The sequence below is a fragment of the Neofelis nebulosa genome, chromosome 12, assembly GCF_028018385.1.
Source record: "Neofelis nebulosa isolate mNeoNeb1 chromosome 12, mNeoNeb1.pri, whole genome shotgun sequence".
Classification (NCBI taxonomy): Eukaryota; Metazoa; Chordata; class Mammalia; order Carnivora; family Felidae; genus Neofelis; species Neofelis nebulosa.
The window spans coordinates 7,818,763-7,836,471 of NC_080793.1; the positions used below are offsets into that span (position 1 = coordinate 7,818,763).

Here is a 17,709-nt window from a genome sequence, read left to right on the forward strand (position 1 = left end):
AGACACGAGCAGGGTTCCGGAGAGGCCCAAGCCGCACCTAGAAGAACGCTAAAAGGGCGGCTTAGGCTGAGAGGTGAGCCGGGGGAGGCTTCGGTAGCCGGCTCTGTGGCGCAATGGATAGCGCATTGGACTTCTAGCCGATCCTTGGTGTGGTGATTCAAAGGTTGTGGGTTCGAGTCCCACCAGAGTCGAATTTTGATCCCTCCTCCCTCACTTTCATGTGGATATTTTACGGCCTTCAATACCTTCACAAGTTTCAGAAGATCTGCAGACCAGAGGCTGGAACCTCTGCTTCTGGGATGGCAATAAATGGGACGTCAGGATTTCTGCCTAGGAATCCTTGCTAGCCGTGGTGTGTTGTAAGCAGTTTGACACACCTCGTGGTACAAAGGGCACGGATCTGAAGACCTGTACCTAACTTTGGCCTCGGACCTCTCTGTACCCTGCAGCAAATCAGCTAACTTCTAAGCCTATGACTACATTTGTCATGCCACCTGCTGGGTCCTGGGTCACTGACCAGCTTCCCAGCCCTGTGTGGCACTGAGACCTCTGAAAACTTGATTCCTTGATAATCAAACATGTTGGGCGTCCACAATTACTTCTTATCCTGAAATACATCCACTAATTCCTTAGTCCGGGAAGAAGTCCTTAAAGGGGGGGGGGGGATGGGCAATTTTCAGGGTCTAGTCAGAGGGCTCAAAAATGAAATGAAGTTTTGGTCTAATAATTACTTGGACCTATTTATTCCAGAGTATAGAGTGCATCCTTTGGGGGGACTTAGGTTAATTAAAGCTCCGGCTCCCTCGTGGGAGGCAGTGTGGTGCAGTGGTGATGGGCATTGGCATCCAACAGACATGGGTCAGCTTCTCAGCTGAGTGTTTGTTCAAAGTCTCCATTTCTTTCTTTCTTTCTTTCTTTCTTTCTTTCTTTCTTTCTTTCTTTCTCCCTCCCTCCCTCCCTCCCTCCCCCCTCTTTCTTTCTTTCTTTCTTTCTTTCTTTCTCCCTCCCTCCCTCCCTCCCCCCTCTTCCTTTCTTTCTTTCTTTCTTTCTTTCTTTCTTTCTTTCTTTCTTTCTTTCTCCCTCCCTCCCTCCCTCCCTCCCTCCCCCCTCTTTCTTTCTTTCTTTCTTTCTTTCTTTCTTTCTTTCTTTTTCTTTCTTTTTCTTACTCTTTCTTTCTTTCTTTCTTTCTTTCTTTCTTTCTTTCTTTCTTTCTTTCTTTCTTTCTTTCTTTCTTTCTTTTTCTTTCTTTCTTTCCTCCTTTTCAGATTTTATGTGGCTCCTGGGTGGCTCAGTCAGTTAAGCATCCAGCTATTGGCTTCCGCTCAAGCCATGAGTTCTTGAGATCAAGCCCTGCATCAGGCTCCTTGCAGACAATGCAGAGCCAGCTTGGGATTCTTTCTTCCCCTCCCCTGCTCTCTCTCTCTCTCTCAAAATAAATAAACCTTAAAAAAAAAAAAAAAGATTTTATTTTTGGCAGGCACCTGGGTGGCTCAGTCGGTTAAGTGTCCCAATGTTTTAAAAAAATTTTTTTTAGTGTTTATTTCTTTTTGAGAGAGAGAGAGAGAGAGAGACATTGCAAGCAGGGGAGGGGCAGAGAGAGAGGGAACACAGAATCTGAAGCATCCTCCAAGCTCTGAGCTGTCAACACAGAGCCCGATGTGGGGCCGAACACACGAGTCATGAGATCATGACCCGAGCCGAAGTCAGACACCACCCAGGTGTCCCAAGCATCTCGCTCTTGATTTTGGCTTAGGTCATGATCTCAAGGTTCACGAGGTGGAGTCCCATGTCAGGCTCTGTGCTGACAGTGTGAGGCCTGCTTGGGATCCTCTATCTCCCTCGCTCTCTGCCCCTTACCTGCTTGTGCTCTCTTTCTCTCTCTCAAAAACAAACAAACAAGCAAATAAAAGGTTTTTTTGTTTTTAAATTTTTATTTATTATTATTTTTAAGTTATTGTTTTCATTCCAGTTAGTTAACATATAGTATTCTATTAGTTTCAGATGTACAATGTAGTGACCCAACACTTCCATACAACACCTGGTGCTCATCACAAGTGCCCTCCTTAATCCCCATCACTTACTTAATCCATCCCCCCACCACCCTCCCCTCTGGTGACCTTCAGTTTGATCTCCATAGTTAAGAGTCTGTTTCTTGCCTTGCCTCTCTCTTTTTTTCCCCTTTGCTCATGTTTTATTTCTTTAAAAAAAAATTTTTTTTTAAACGTTTATTTATTTTTGAGACAGAGAGAGACAGAGCATGAACGGGGGAGGGGCAGAGAGAGAGGGAGACACAGAATCGGAAGCAGGCTCCAGGCTCTGAGCCATCAGCCCAGAGCCCGACGCGGGGTTCGAACTCACAGACTGCGAGATCGTGACCTGAGCTGCAGTCAGACGCTTAACCGACTGAGCCACCCAGGCACCCCATGTTTTATTTCTTAAATTCCACATGAAATCATACGGCACTTGTCTTTCTCTGGCTGAATAACTTCACTTAGCATTATACTCGCTAACTCCACCCATGTCATTGCAAATGGCAAGATTTCATCGTTTTTTATAGTTGAACAACATTCCATTGTGTATATATATACACCACATTGTCCTGATTCGTTCATCAATAGATAGACACTGGGCTGCTTCTGTATTTTGGCTATTGGAAATAATGCTGCTATTAACATAGGGGTGCATGTATCCCTTTAGAATTGGTGTGTTTTCTTATTCTTTAGGTAGGCAAACACCCAGTAGTACAACTGCTAGATCCTAGGGTAGTTCTATTTTTAACTTTTTGGGGAACTTCCATACTGTTTTCCTCAGTGGCTGCACCAGTTTGCATTCCCAAATAAAATAGTTTTTTAAAGTAATCCCTACACCCTACATGGGGCTCGAGCCCACAGGCCTGAGATCAAGAGTCATCACATGCTCCACTGAACTGAACCAGCCAGGCACCCCTCCACTTCTTTTTTTTTAATGTGTATTTTTGAGAGACAGGGCAGGAGCGGAGGAGGGGCAGAGAGAGAGGGAGACACAGAATCGGAAGCAGGCTCCAGGCTCTGAGCTGCCAGGGCGGTTGAACTCAACCTATGAGATCATGACCTGAGCTGAAGTCGGACGCTCAGCCTGCCGAGCCACCCAGGTGCCCCTCCACTTTTTATGTATAAAAATGAGGACACGCTGCTGGTGCTCACTTCCCAGAATTTGAGTCCGTGTTTGACGTATTTATTATTGTAATTTACAAGCTCACTGACCACAAAGCTCATGTAAAATCTAGACATGTAGATTATCTCTGATTATATCTGCAGGGCTTAGGAAATAACAGAAGCCCGATAAATGTTTGTTGAATGAATGACAGCGAGAGTGAATTGGAGGCTCTGATCTGATCCACACAGGATCCAGGGGTGTAAACACGATCGTGTCCACATCATTTGCTGAGGTCATATACAATGTGGGCAAATGAGAGTTTGCAAGATGGCAGTGGTGACCAGCTCCCTTGTTCTCCTCCCCCTTGCCTGGTCACAATGGTGAGGCCAAGGCAGTACTCCACCAGACCCTGGGCCTGGCCTGTGGGGGAGATGCAAGGGGACATAGAGGGAACAAGACAGCCCGTCTTCAAGTTGCTGACAGTCTAGTTGGATACACCGGCAGGTGGAGATTAGACCACTAAATAGGTTGCCCGTCACCAACTGCTCACCATACCTCTGTCAACACCCACCACACATTATTATGACTTGTCTTCTTTGCTTTTCAGTCAGATACACCTGGGTTACACTCCCAGTCCCACCTGTGAGGCATTGGGCAAACCACCTCTTCTCACGGAGCCTCGGTGTCTCATTTTCTTTTTTAGATTTTAGTAAAAAAATTTTTTTAATGTTTATTTATCTTTGAGAGAGAGAGAGAGAGTGTGTGTGTGTGTGTGTGGTCTGGAGAAGAGGCAGAGAGAGGGAGACACAGAATCCAAAGCAGGTTCTGGGTTCTGAGCTGCCAGCACAGAGCCTGACACGGGGTTCGAACTCACAAACCATGAGATCATGACCTGAGCCGAAGTCGGATGCCTAACCAACTGAGCCACCCCGGCGCCCCTTTAGATTTTATTTTTAAACAATCTCTACACCCAACATGGGGCTCAAACCTACAACCCTGAGATCAAGAGTCCCATCCTCTACCGACTGAGCCAGCCAGGTGCCCCCTCAGTGTCCTCATTTATAAAATGGGAATACAGTCATCATGGTCCCTGCCTCCTAGGGGTGGGTAAGGACTCAAGGAAATGGCGCCCGTCAAGCTCTCAGCATAGGGCGGGCAGGTTGGAGGCCCTTAGCTGCTGTAACCGCTCAACTCCCAAGAGGGTGGGCGGATGCAGCTATTTCAATCATTGCAGGACCCCCAGCATTTGGCCAACACTCAGAAGGCATTTGTGAAATAGCTGGAGACCAGGAGGCTTGTGCATCGGGACACAAGGACAGGGGAGGACCTTGTGGTGGGAAATGTGATTGGAAGGCCTTTGTGTGCTGGGCTGAGGAGTTTATCTTGGGGGCAGTAAAGAGCCATTGAGGGTTAGGAGGGTAGGAGCTGGGTGCCGTTATTTGTGGGACAGGCTGAGTTTAGGCTGACCTCACAGTGGGCTCCTTTCCACTGACATGGCCCCTGTCTGCCCTGCGTTAGAGAACGAACATCGGCACTTAAACTTCCAGACTTTTCAGGTAAGAGTTAGGACTTGAAGGCATTAAAGGTCCGGAGGGGACTACAGTGGTTTGGCCCCGGCACACAGCGGATGCTCACCTTGTAGATGCTTGGTTGCATTTGGCATCAGGACCTTTGGACTATGTAAGTCCGCCCACCCTGGGTGTGTGCAGAGTAAATGCCTCTGGCTTCGTTGCGTATGTGGTGACTTCAGAGGTCTTGAGGGATCTTCCTGGGACATGACCGCTTCCATTTCCTAAATGTTTACTATGTGCTAACACTACACATGCATAATGGCCCTGTTGTGGGATGGGTGTATACTCTTCCCGTTTTACAGGTAGGGAGCCAGAGGCTCAAAGGGGTGACGGGCTACTGCAAGGGTGCAGTGCTGGTCAGTGGCAGGGCCATGTCTGTCTGTCCTCAGAGCCTGTGCCCCCAAACATGGCTCTGAAGCCAGCTACATATGGCTTTTTATCAGGCAGAGGGAAAGGGAGCTTTCCCTGAGCTGCCAGAAGGGGACTCAAGACCTGTCTGCTGCAAAACAAGTTCCGTCACAGCCCAGATGTGTGACTTGAGGACGCTCCCTGGACCTGAGACCCATGGTCTTCACTGTGAAGTGAGGTGGTTGTGGGGACCGAATGTAGTTTTGCACATGCAGGGCTTAGCATCCATGCTTTCCACTATGAAGCAGCAAGCCCTTACCATGTGCCAAGCACTCTTCCCAGTGGTGAAGGGAAAGAACAAGCTCCCTGCTCCCATGGCACAGAGAACTTGTAAATAAATGAACAAATAAGGGGCCCCTGGGTGACTCAGTTGGTTAAGTGTCCAACTTTGGCTCAGGTCATGATCTCACAGTTTGTGAGTTCAAGCCCCGCATGGGGCTTGCTGCTGTCAGCACAGAGCCCACTTTGGATCCTCTGTCCCTCCTCCTTCTCTCTGCCCCTCCCTTGCTCTCAAAAAAACAAAAACAAAAACAAAAACAAAAACCCACAAAAAAACAAAAAAAAAAAACCCCACATGTTAAAAAATGACATCTTTTCAGAGTGGTTAAGTGCTGGGAAGAAAAGGTGACATAGTGTGGCAAGGGGGAAGGAACCTCTTTAAATGGGTGGTCAGGGAAGGCCTCTCTGAAGAGGTGACATTTGAGCACAAATGTGAATGACAAGTAGTTGGCCATGTAATGACTAGGGGACAGGATGCTATTCCCAAAGGTAGGAAGAAGGGGTGCCTGGGTGGTTCAGTCGGTTAGGTGTCCGACTTCGGCTCAGGTCGTGATCGCATGGTTCCTGAGTTTGAGCCCCACGTCGGGCTGTCAGCACACAGCCCGTTTCAGATTCTGTGTCCTCCCCGCCCCCCTGCCCCTCCCCTGCTACCACTGTCTCTCAAAATAAATAAACTTAAAAAAACAAAACAAACAACAACAAAGAGAAGGCCAACATAGTTTATTGAGATGAAGAGTGGAAGTTTCTAGGTAGAAGTTGGCAGAGCCTTATGGGCTGTGGTAAGAACTCAGTGGTAGCTGTTGCCAGTGTATAACTTATTTCCAATCGTGAGTTGGTGCCACCCTAAGATCTGGAGACCAGACTTCATTCCCAGCTAATTGTGACAGCCAGTGCCCATCTCTTGAATGCTGTAAAGGCCCAGGGCCATTCAGGCACCAGGTGGCTGGAGCAGGTGAACTCCCCAGCTGGGCAGAGAAGGCCATCTGCGAGTCAGGCCTTTCTCCCCCTAACTTGGCACTGTTGACTTTTACTGACCTGGGGGTAACGGGTGCCTGGACCCTGGAAAGCCATGGAAACATGCTGGGCCTGGAAAGATGGCCTACGCTGCAAAGAAGGATTAGATATAGAAAGCTCACCCTAATCCTCTCCTTTCTGCAGAAATTCAAAGAGCTCAGGACAAGGCTTCCCTCTTGGAAAAGGCCACTGTTCCGAGGTAGGCCTCCAGCCTCCCAGCTCTATCTATCTGGACTGGGACTCAGTTGGCACAAGGAAGGGTGAGGCGCTGGTGTGGCAATGTGGGGCCGGTTTTGGAGAGGCCCGTGGTTCCAGACCCAGCTCTGCTCCTACTGCCTCATTAGTAAAATGCAAGCAATAGTATGGCTTTTGTCTTTGGGTTGTTGGGAGGCATCAGTGCAATAATGCATCTCAGTTGCTAACGCACAGAGTACAGCTGTAAATAAACTGTAACCCTTGGGGCGCCTGGGTGGCTCAGTCGGTTAAGCGGCCGACTTCAGCTCAGGTCATGATCTCACGGTCCGTGAGGGCTGTGAGTTCGAGCCCCGCGTCGGGCTCTGTGCTGACCGCTCAGAGCCTGGAGCCTGTTTCAGATTCTGTGTCTCCCTCTCTCTGACCCTCCCTGTTCATGCTCTGTCTCTCTGTGTCTCAAAAATAAATAAATGTTAAAAAAAAAAAAATTAAAAAAAAAAAAAACTGTAACCCTTATTACCTAGGGAAACTGAGGCATAGGAAACCCAACCAAGGAGGACACGTGGCCTGTGTTCTAGTTATTTCGGGCAATTCCTTGCCCATCTCTGGGCCTTGGTTGTCCTATCCACACAAAGGGGAGCTGGATCCCCAAAACTCTCAGTGTTTCTCATTCTAAAACTCAAGACAGGGTCACTCACTCTTCCGGTGATTCTTTCAACCTGCCTGTCCCCAACTCCTTGACCCTGACCCAGGGAAAATGTCTGGGTGCCATTCCAAAATGAATCAGCAGCCTCAGAGTTGCCTCCTCACCTGTGATCACAATGAGGATAATTGCCTTCTGTCCCCGGGGCCCTTTCTCTGAAGCCCTCTTCTGAGTGTCACCTCACGAAATCCCCACAGTGACCCTAGGAAGTGGGTGCTGTTTTCATTCCCCTTTTACTGATGATGAAATGGGCTGACAGGGGGGCCAAGTTCCTCTGCCGGAAAATGATGGAGGAATTGGGAATTTGAGTCCCAGTCTGTCTGACTTTAGACCAAAGGAAACAGGACAAGTAGCTGAAGTTCAGGCTGAAGGGAATGTCTGCCCTTGGTGCTCAAAGGCCCAAGGCTGCTAGAGGAAGAGGTAGATAGTTGGCCTGATGGCAGGCTTTATTCAGACAGCAGACTCACCTGCTCCTTTTCAGGCCTTTGTACCTGGGTATAGCCCTCACTGTTGGAGGAAATCCAGCCTGGCCCTCAAAAAGCCCTGGATGGCAAAGAGCAGTCCAGAACAGGGGCAGTGGAACTGAGACATCCCGCCCCCACCAGCCTGGATGACTGATTCCCACTCACACATGGTTCTCTTTGGGCAACTCCTGGCTCCCTCCTGGGTGGCCCTCAAGCCACTCAGCAGTGGTTGTAACAAATTATGACAAATGATGTCCAAGGGTCAGTGTTCAAAGAAAAGGAACAAAGGTATGGCAAAAGAGTCTTCTGCCCCCAGGGGTTGAGGGTGGGCAGTACCTCAGGGCCTAGGCCAGGGCCCTGACAAGCATCGGGGGGTCTGTGATGCCCAGCTCCTCCCGTAGAGCCCTCACGGGCTGCTCCCAGCGCCGCTCGTAGTACAGGTTGAAGACACATGGGGCTCTGCGCCCATTCTGAACTGCCCACGGGATCAGCTCCGAAACCAGCACCTGCAGGCCCCTGTGGGGCAGCAGAGGAAAAAGAAGACATAAGATCCCCAGGGCCAGGCACACTATGTGCCCAGAAGCTGATGCACATTTTCTCAGTTAATCCTCACAAACACCTTGAAAAGAAGGTAGTTATTATTTTCATTAGCAGACGAGAAAACAGAAACTCAGTGAGGCAAAATCTTGTGCCCAAGGCTACATATTTTGAGTATGCTGAAGCCCAGATTTAAATCAGGGGCTACCTAACTCCGGAAACTAACCCTGGATTTGCCACTCCTTCCCACCAGCCCCACCCTCGCAAGTCCATTGCTCTGACCCAACACTGAGGCCTGGCCCCAAAGCCCCTAGAGAGTCCTGTGAAACATCCAAACTTCATTCGTTGCCTTGGAGATCCTATGCCAGACCGGTTTCACCTTTTTGCCCCATTCCTTCTACCCTGGCTTCCTAGAGAACTCTGGGGCTGTCCAGGAAGGTGATATGCTTGTCCCATTTCCTGGAGCCGTGGCTCCTCTGAGTTCTCCCCCAACCCCTTGCCACTTGAGAACTTACTGGGTATGGAGTCGGATCGGTCCAAAGAGAGCACCCAGGATGCACATGGGCAGGCCGGTCTGGACAGCCTCAAACCACTTCACCACGATCTCCCCTGGGGGGGCAGGGCGAGTAATGGGGTGGGAGGTGAGAAGGGCCCAGGAGGAGAGGCCATGGTGCTCGTGGCAGAGCAAAGCACTGGCTCCTCTTTAATCTCTACCAGGTTAGCTGTGCCCAGTCCTGGTTCCCACTGGGCTTTGGAGCACTTGGCTTGGGTGCAGGAAAGGGCCTGGGGAAGAGCAGAAGAAGATAAGGGCTGGAAAGGAAGCTTGGGGTCAGTGTGCAGAGGACTCTAAAAGCCAGGGTGAGAAGTTCAGGGTGGTTCCTCCAGGCCTCAGGGAGTTGCAGAGGGTTTCAGAGCAGGGAGCCCGGGTCAGCTTAGGAATCAGGCAGTGGTTCAGACACACACCCAAGATGTTCAGAAAGCAGGAAAACGAGGCACTGAGCTGGCTAACTGGTGGGTGACAGACCCAGGTGGCCAGGCTGGCTGGAACCTCCCACCTCACTCCACCCCACCCCGCCCATCGCCACTCTCAAGGCAACTGGGGGGGAACACTCACCCAGCATGTTGGTGGGCATCCCCAGCAGGGTGTGGAGCATGTCGTGTACCTCCCGGTACCGTTGGATCACATATGCTAGTTCCTCATCGTCCACGAATCGGGTGGGTGCTCGGGTGTCTGGGGAGACCCTCTGACAACAATGAGCCTCCCCTGTATCTCTTCCCAACTGTCCCCAAGGCCTAACTGGCCAACCTCTCTTTGACTGTGAACCACTCCCACCAAATTCATACCCACCAAAAATCTCTGAGGACTGTTTCTTTTCTTAAAAAAAAAAAAAAATTTTTTTTTTTTTAAACGTTTATTTACTTTTGAGAGTGCGAGCCAGGAAGGGACAGGGAGAGAGAGGGAGACAGAGAATCTAAAAGAGGCTCCAGGCTCTGAGCTGTCAGCATAGGGGCTCGAACTCACGAACTGTGAGATCATGACCTGAGCCGAAGTTAGATGCTTAACCGACTGAGCCACCCAGGCGCTCCCTCTGAGGACAGTTTCTGTCCATACCTGGCAACAGGGGAGTCTGAAGGCAGGGGATATAGTGGCACTGACACCCCCATGGCCTACCCCAACTCACACAGAATGTCTCAGCCTGTTGGAATTTATGGCAAAGAAGCTCCATGGGGAAGGAGGAAGTGGTAGTTGTGTAAGCGGATAGAGTTCCAGGTAAAAGTCCTGGAGGTTGGCTTCACAACAACGCGAATATATTTAACACTACTAACTCTCCACTTAGAAATGGTTAAGATGACAACTTTTTTTTTTTTTTTAAATGTTTTATTTTTGAGACACAGAGAAACAGAGCATGAACGGGGGAGGGTCAGAGAGAGAGGGAGACACAGAATCCGAAGCAGGCTCCAGGCTCTGAGCTGTCAGCACAGAGACCAACACGGGGCTCAAACTCACAGACCGTGATATCATGACCTGAGCCGAACTTGGAAGCTCAACTAACTGAGCCACCCAGGCGCCTGTTTTTTTTGTTTTGTTTTGTTTTTTTTAAAGTAAACTCTACCCCCAACATGGGGCGCGAACTCCTGACCCTGAGATCAAGAATCACATGTTCTTCTGACTGAGCCAGCCAGGCTCCCCTGAGATAGCAACTCTCATGTTATTTCACCTTATGTTAGGTTTAAACCACAATTAGAATAAAACAGGAAAAGAAGCTTCCAAGACCCCTGATCCTTTTTTTAAAAAAAAAGGTTTTATTTTTTCAAGTAATCTCTGTACCCAACAGGGGGCTTGAATTTACAACCCTGAGATCAAGAGTTGCACACTCTGCTGACTGAACCAGCCAGGTGTCCTGGCCCTGATCCTTCACATAAGCTGCTCCCAGCCTAGGGTACTCTCCCCCGAAACCCTCAGTTTCACCTTGACAATTTCTATCTGTCCTTTATGACTTGCCTTACGTGTTCCTGCTGCAGGGAGGCTGTCTATGACCTTTGACCGATCAGGTCCATGTTATGGTCTCTTGCAGCATCCTGTATCTTGTATTGTGACGTAGTGAGTCTGCCCTTCTTCTAGACCTGGACTTTCCAGTACAGCAGCCACTTACCACATGTGGCCACCAAGCCTTGAAATGTGCCGTAGTGTGTATAAAATACACACTGAGTTTTGAAGACTTGGCATGAAGAGAGCAATGTAAAATCTCAGTAATTTAGAAATATTGATTACATGCTGAAATGGTAATACTTTGGGTCCATTAGGTTAAACATACAGTAATATGCTATTAAAGTTAATTCCACTTGTTTCTTTCTGCTTTTACTGAAGTGGCTAACAGCAAGTTTTAAAGCCTCCTACTGGGGGCGCCTGGGTGGCTCAGTCGGTTGGGCGTCCGACTTCAGCTCAGGTCACGATCTCGCGTCTGTGGGTTCAAGCCCCGTGTCGGGCTCTGGGCTGATGGCTCAGAGCCTGGAGCCTGCTTCCGATTCTGTGTCTCCCTCTCTCTCTGCCCCTCCCCCATTCATGCTCTGTCTCTCTCTGTCTCAAAAATAAATAAACATTAAAAAAAAATAAATTAAGCCTCCTATTGGCTTGCGGTCTCTGTCTGTGAACGGTGCGGAAGGCTGCAGAGGGCTACCAGCTGATTTGCTCACTGTTGTATCGGCAGGGCCTGGGTGAATAAACGTCTCACGAATACGTGAGTAAAAGGCCAGCTCCCGGCAATTTTCTGACCCCAGGAAGGGATGACAACTGTCCTCTTCTTACCCACCCACCTCCTCAGTCTTCAGCAGCACCCATGCAGAACGGGAACAGTGTGGTGTTCCTGTCCTCAAAGCATGGTGTCAGCCTGTCCAGGGGCCAAAGGATTTGATGTCTTTGTTGCTTTTGGGGTTGCTGGCTGAGTGGCCTTGGTTCGCATCTGTGACCTCATTGGGTCCCGGGTCCTAATCTCTTCTTCTTCTTTTTTTTAAAAAAAAAAATTTTTTTTTAATGTTTATTCATTTTTGAGAGACAGAGCTGAAGCAGGGGTAGGGCAGAGAGAGAGGGAGACACAGAATCCAAAGCAGGCTCCAGGCTCTGAGCTGTCAGCACAGCCCTGACACGGGGCTTGAACTCACGAACCATGAGATCATGGCCTGAGCCGAAGTCAGCCGCTTAACTGACTGAACCACCCAGGTGCCCCACTTCTTTTTCTTTTTTTTAATGTTTTACTTATTTTTTAGAGCACAAGAGGAGGAGGGGCAGAGAGAGGGACAGGATCCGAAGCGGGCTCTGCGCTGACAGCAGTGAGCCCAGTGTGGGGCCTGAACTCACAAGCTGCAAGATCATGACCTGAGCTGAAGTTGGATACTTAACCAACTGAGCCACCCAGGTCCCCCTCCTAATTTCTTCTACATGCCATGTGAAGCTGAAGGCGATCACGGTGACAACAACTATATTTATCAAGTATCTACTATGTGTCAGCACTGTATGAAGTCCTTTACATATATCATCACACTGCACCCTCATGATCATCTGGCGGTAGATATTATGAGCCTCAGAGACAGATAAGAAAAATGGGCTCAGAGAAGTTAAGTAACTTCCTGAAGATTACACAGCTAATCAAGTGGCTGGAACAAAGTCTGTTGGATTCCAAAGCCAGTAGCCTTAACATCCATTATTTATAAACCATGTTGAGTGCCCTGGCAGCTAGACATTAGGTTCCCTTACCTTAGATAAGTGATATGAGGTTCAGAGAGGTCAAATGATTTGCTCAGGGCCATAAAGCTGGGAAGAGAGGTATGATCCTAACTTAGGCTACTCTTAACTCCAGAGCCCATGCTCAAAATCTTGACACCACAAGATGACCATACCCTCTACCAATGTCAGCCTCAGGGAGGGTAGCCTCACCTTGAACTTTGATATAAATCTCTGCTGGGACAAAGGTATTCCTTCTCATTCTGTGGGCTGCTGGTGTCAGTGCTCTACAAGTGTCACAATCTCTAGGGCTGTTATCACAACTAGGGCTGACACTGGGCAAGGTGCCCAGGGAGGCCCTGGCAGTCCCATCCCCTCCACAGCAACAAGATGAAAGGCAGTCCCTCCCTGGGTGGCACTTGGGGAAGGCTACCCTGGTGGGTTTCCCACTGATGAAAGAACTTGCTTCCTGGTGAAATCTGAGCAGATGGTAGAAAATGGGGCAGGGGCAAGTGTCAGGAGAGTATAGGGAGCAGATTATTTTCTCAGGGACAACGATCTTCTAGAGTAGTAGGTTCTCAACTGCCCACCAGGGGATATTTGCAACGTCTGGAGACATTGGTGGTTGTCATAACTTAATGGGGTGCTACTGCCATCTACGCGTAGAGGCCAGGGAGGCTGTTAAACATCCTTGAATGCACAGGGCAGCCCCTACAAAGAATTAAGTGGGCCCAAAAGTCCGTAGTGCCAAGGTTCAGAAGCCTAGTTCTAGAGCAACTTGGAGGGCCCTTTGACAGAGGTGCTGTGATGGGATGTGTGTATTTTGGGAGGGAGGGGTTGAGACAGGGAAGGTGGCCCAGCTATATCCTAAGGCCCTTTTATAAATCAGGCCATGGGGCACCTAGGTGGCTCAGTTGGTTGAGCATTAGTCTCTTGGTTTTGGCTCAGGTTGTGATCTCACGGTTTGTGGGATCGAGCCCCACATGGGATTCTCTCTCTCCCTCTCTCTCCACCCCTCCCCCACTCTCTCTCGTGCTCTCAAGATAAACATTAAAAAAAAAATAACAAATCAGGTCATGTTACTACCCGAGTTGAAACCCTCCATGTCTTCCCATTGCTCCCATTATAAAATACAGACTTCTTCCCATGGCTGGCAGGGTCTGACCTGTCACCCACTGGCTGCCTCCCTGACTCCTATGTGGCCGCCTTGGTCAGTTTTCCTGTTCTGAAATACACAGGGCCTTGCACTTTGCCAGGCCCTCTGCTCCTCCTCCTCTTCCGAGTCTCCTCAGAGGGGCCTCCTGTGACCTCCCCATCAGACATGGGCCTCCGACCCCGCCTCATCATCCTCCATCATGCTGAATGTTGTTCTCACCATCTGCGAGAATGGAAGCTCCACAACAGCAGGCTCTTTGCCAGTTTCGCTCTCTGTGTCTCAACTACTGAGAACAGTATTGGACATTCTAAGTAGTCAATAACTATTTGACCTGAATTTTTACACAAATTTTTTTCTCTTATTGCTTTACTGTTTTCTTCTCCAAACCAGAATATTAGTATCTCAAGAGCAGGACTTTGCTTAGTTCACCATTATATCTCCAGCACCCGTAACCATGGATGGCACAGGGCAGATTCTGAACAAATGAGTGAGTTCCTCAGTAGCTGGGACTCTCCCCACCAGCTCCTTTCCTCCTTGCCTGGGGCAGAGAGTGTCACAACTTGTCATACCCTATCTCTAGAACTGGGGGGACATAGTACAGCAGTTGAGAGCGTGATCTGGGAATGCCTGGATGGTTCAGTTGGTAGAGCATGTGACTTTTGATCTCAGGGTTGTGAGTTTGAGCCCCACAATGGGTGTAGAGATTACTTAAAATGTTAAAAAAAAAAAAAAAAAAAAGGTGTGATCTAAGTATGAATACTGCCTCCATTTATACTGGCTGTATGAAATCATCAAGTTGCTTAAGTGCTCTGAGTCTCAGTTTCTTCATCTATTAAAGGGGATAATAATAGGACATACCTGACAAGGCTGCTGGGAGGGTTCAGCAAGACCAGGTATGAGCCTGGCACCTGACATTCAATAAGAGAGTTTGGTTTTGTTTTGTTTTAGTAAGACACTACTAAATACTGGCCAGTATTATCCCTTGGAGTTCCTGGCCCATTTGCCTGTCCCATAGAAAATGACAAAGCCTTGGCACAAGGGACAAAAAGCACACCTGCCCGTGGTGGCCACTCAGGACTCCTTCTTCCTCAGGATGTCACTCCCATGCCCTTCTCTGCCCTTCCTGGTGACTGTCAAATGCACAGAAGCTGGAAACTCACATTCACATCTAGGAAACGGAGATACTCTTGGCCAAGTGAGCCCTCAGGCAGACTACGGAGCTTGTCCAGGTCAAGGGTGGACAGTAAGATCCGCGGACGCTCCCTGCAAGGCAGAAGGCAGGACTTAGGTATTAGAAGCGCATCAGCAAAGGCAGGTGAGAGATCCAGTTAGAGCAAGGGTGTGAGAAGTGAAAGGGCAGAGAGCAATAATGGGGCCACAAATCCTACTGCAGGACGATGGCAGGTGCCGAGGAGATTATGACAAGCTAAGGCCACAGTCTCTGCTTATAGGGGCACAATCTCGGGGGCATGTCTCAGATGTAATCAGGGTACTCACAAAGGGCACTGCAGGGCTGGGGGGTTAAAGCTAGCCTGTTAGGAGAGCTTAGGAAAGGCAGAGGGCTCTGTGGCTGGAACTGGGCTGAGGCTACTACACTGCACTACCCACGGGTCATCACAGTGTTATGTGAATGGCGCCCATGGAGTTGGGCAGTGCCCAGCCTGGGCAGACATCCATGGCCAGTGTATCAAGAAGACCTCCCTAGAGGAACACAATGTGACCTCAGAGAGATCAGGATCCCCAGAGAATTTCCTCAATCCCCCAAGCAGAGTTGGGACCTACTGTAGGATCTGGGCACCCTCTGGATCCCTCTTCATTTGGTCCCTGAGGACCTTCAGGGCATGAAGTCCTGTGGTCTCCCCTAGAACCGCGACCATGTCTAAAAGAAAAGAAATGGGGACAAATGTAGGACATGATCTTAGGTAAGCTACCAGACCTGATCTGAGCCTGTCTCCTACAGGATAAACTGAAATACAATCTATCTCTTAGGTACAAGGATTTGTTAAATATTTAGCAAATCTCCTTGCACACAGTAAGTGCAAAATACATGTACCTATAATTATTACCATTGTTACTAATCTAATGGGTTGAGAAGGCTCTGGTTAGCACAGTGCTCTAAGGAGTTTACAAATCACTTTTACACCCATTATTACAACAGAATATCATGCCTCCATTGATAGGTGCAAGCTTTGGCATCAGAGGGCTAGGTTTGGGTTCAGCTGCAATCTCACTATTTAGGTTAACTTGTGCAAACTGCTTCCAAGCCTCAGGGTCCTAATTTATGAAATGTGGAAAATACCTTTCTCATAGGGTTAACGTGAAAAATCAAGAACACCGTGTACATAGAACACTTACTTACTGCAGTGAACAACCAGAATAAAAGCTCAGTGAGCAGTTAGCATCATCATTTAAAAAAAAATTTTTTTTTAATGTTTATTTTTGACAGAGAGAGAGAGAGAGAGACAGAGCATGAGGGGGGAGGGGCAGAGAGAGGGAGACACAGAATCTGAAGCAGGCTCCAGGCTCTGAGCCATCAGTACAAATCCCGACGCGGGGCTCAAACTCACAGACCGTGAGATCACCACCTGAGCCGAAGTCAGACACTCAACCGACTGAGCCACCCAGGTGCCCCAGCATTATCATTTTTATTAGTAGGAGTAATAGTACTTTCCAGAATACTTAGAATCCTGAGAGGGAGGATAAAAGTACTGTAGAACCCCAATATGTTTAAATCCAGCAAACACTGGGCATTTGTTATGTCAAGGCACAATCTAAAATACTGCTGAGGGGTGCCTGGGTGGCTCAGCCCGTTGAGGTATGATTCTTGATCTCTGGGTCGTGAGTTCGAGTCCCATGTTAGGCACACAGATGACTTCAAAAATGCTGCTGATACAGTGGAATAGGGCACTCATGGTCTCTGACCTCATAAAGTTTAATTTTTAGTGGGCTGTTACAATTTGACGCATGTTATTATAACAAACAAATCATCTATTTAGTGGAGAGGTTCTCAATGTGGCTGGATAACTGAATCTTCCGGGAAGTAGTTTATTTAAAAACGCAGGCCCTTCTCTCCCCTCCCTTCCCTTCCCTTCCCCAGGCTTGGCCGGTCCAGACTGAGGTCAGGGTGGGACCCGGGCATCTGCATTTTTGTGAGCCTTGCGGGTGATGATGGGGTGCAGCCAGGTTTGGGTACCCCGGCCTAGTTTATTCTCCAGTTACCCCCTAGGAGACGGATAGAGAGAGGTCGGCACCTGCCCAAGCTTCCCAGGCAAGGGCGTGCGCGGGCAGCCTTACCGTGGCGGTACGGGTTGTAGAGGGCCATTCCGGCCGAGCCCGCGGCCAGCAGAACCTTCTGCAGCGGGGAGGTGGGGATGTGCTCAGGGTAGAGCTGGCCGGCGCCATGGCGCGCGCCTCGGAGCAGCACGTCTACAGGCATAAAAAAAAAAAAAAAAAGGAAAGGAAAGGAAAGGAAAGGAAAGGAAAGGAAAGGAAAGGAAAGGAAAGGAAAGGAAAGGAAAGGAAAGAAGGAAGGAAGGAAGGAAGGAAGGAAGGAAGGAAGGAAGGAAGGAAGAAAGAAAGAAAGAAAGAAAGAAAGAAAGAAAGAAAGAAAGAAAGAAAGAAAGAAAGAAAGAAAGAAAGAAAGAAAAGCGCCGCGGTCAGAGGAGCCGGGCGCCCCAGGCCTCCCTCTCGCCTCCGCCACTTACCTGCAGCCGGCCCCCGGTGCCCGGGGGGCGGGCGGAGAGGGCGCAGGGCAGCTCGCAGCAGGGTCGCCATGGCAGCGGGCACCCGCGAGCAGGGCCGGGTGGAAGCCGCAAGCCTCTCCGGGCGCGGAACGCTCTGAAGGGCGTTTGGAGGGGAAAAATCGTAGTACGGCCAGCAAAGGGTCCTATCGCTAAGTATCCGAAGAAAACCCAGACGGCCTGTCCGCTACCTACGTCCACCAAAGCAAAATTCTCCCCATGTCGCCTCACTCCCAGAAAGCTTTCCCACGTGAGCCCCGCTGGCAGGGACTTCAGCGCCGGGCCCTACTT

General features: G+C 49.3%; 1 protein-coding gene and 1 non-coding gene across 2 annotated transcripts; one reads left to right on the forward strand and one right to left on the reverse strand.

Moving 5' to 3' along the window:
* Window positions 1–99: 99 nt before the first annotated feature.
* On the forward strand, window positions 100–191 carry TRNAR-UCU (transfer RNA arginine (anticodon UCU)). Its single transcript is given in 2 exon segments — window positions 100–136; window positions 156–191. It is a non-coding gene; the product is annotated as a tRNA-Arg (tRNA).
* Window positions 192–6,098: 5,907 nt separating this feature from the next.
* Window positions 6,099–17,677, reverse strand: COQ4 (coenzyme Q4). Its single transcript, XM_058693941.1, has 8 exons — window positions 17,383–17,677; window positions 16,973–17,104; window positions 15,461–15,557; window positions 14,839–14,941; window positions 9,418–9,547; window positions 8,819–8,912; window positions 7,120–8,282; window positions 6,099–6,872 (listed from the first exon to the last, which is right to left on the reverse strand). The coding sequence occupies exons 1-7, from the start codon at window positions 17,450–17,452 to the stop codon at window positions 8,111–8,113; spliced, it is 798 nt and encodes a 265-aa protein (XP_058549924.1). The 5' UTR covers window positions 17,453–17,677; the 3' UTR covers window positions 6,099–6,872; window positions 7,120–8,110.
* Between the last annotated feature and the right edge of the window lie 32 nt (window positions 17,678–17,709).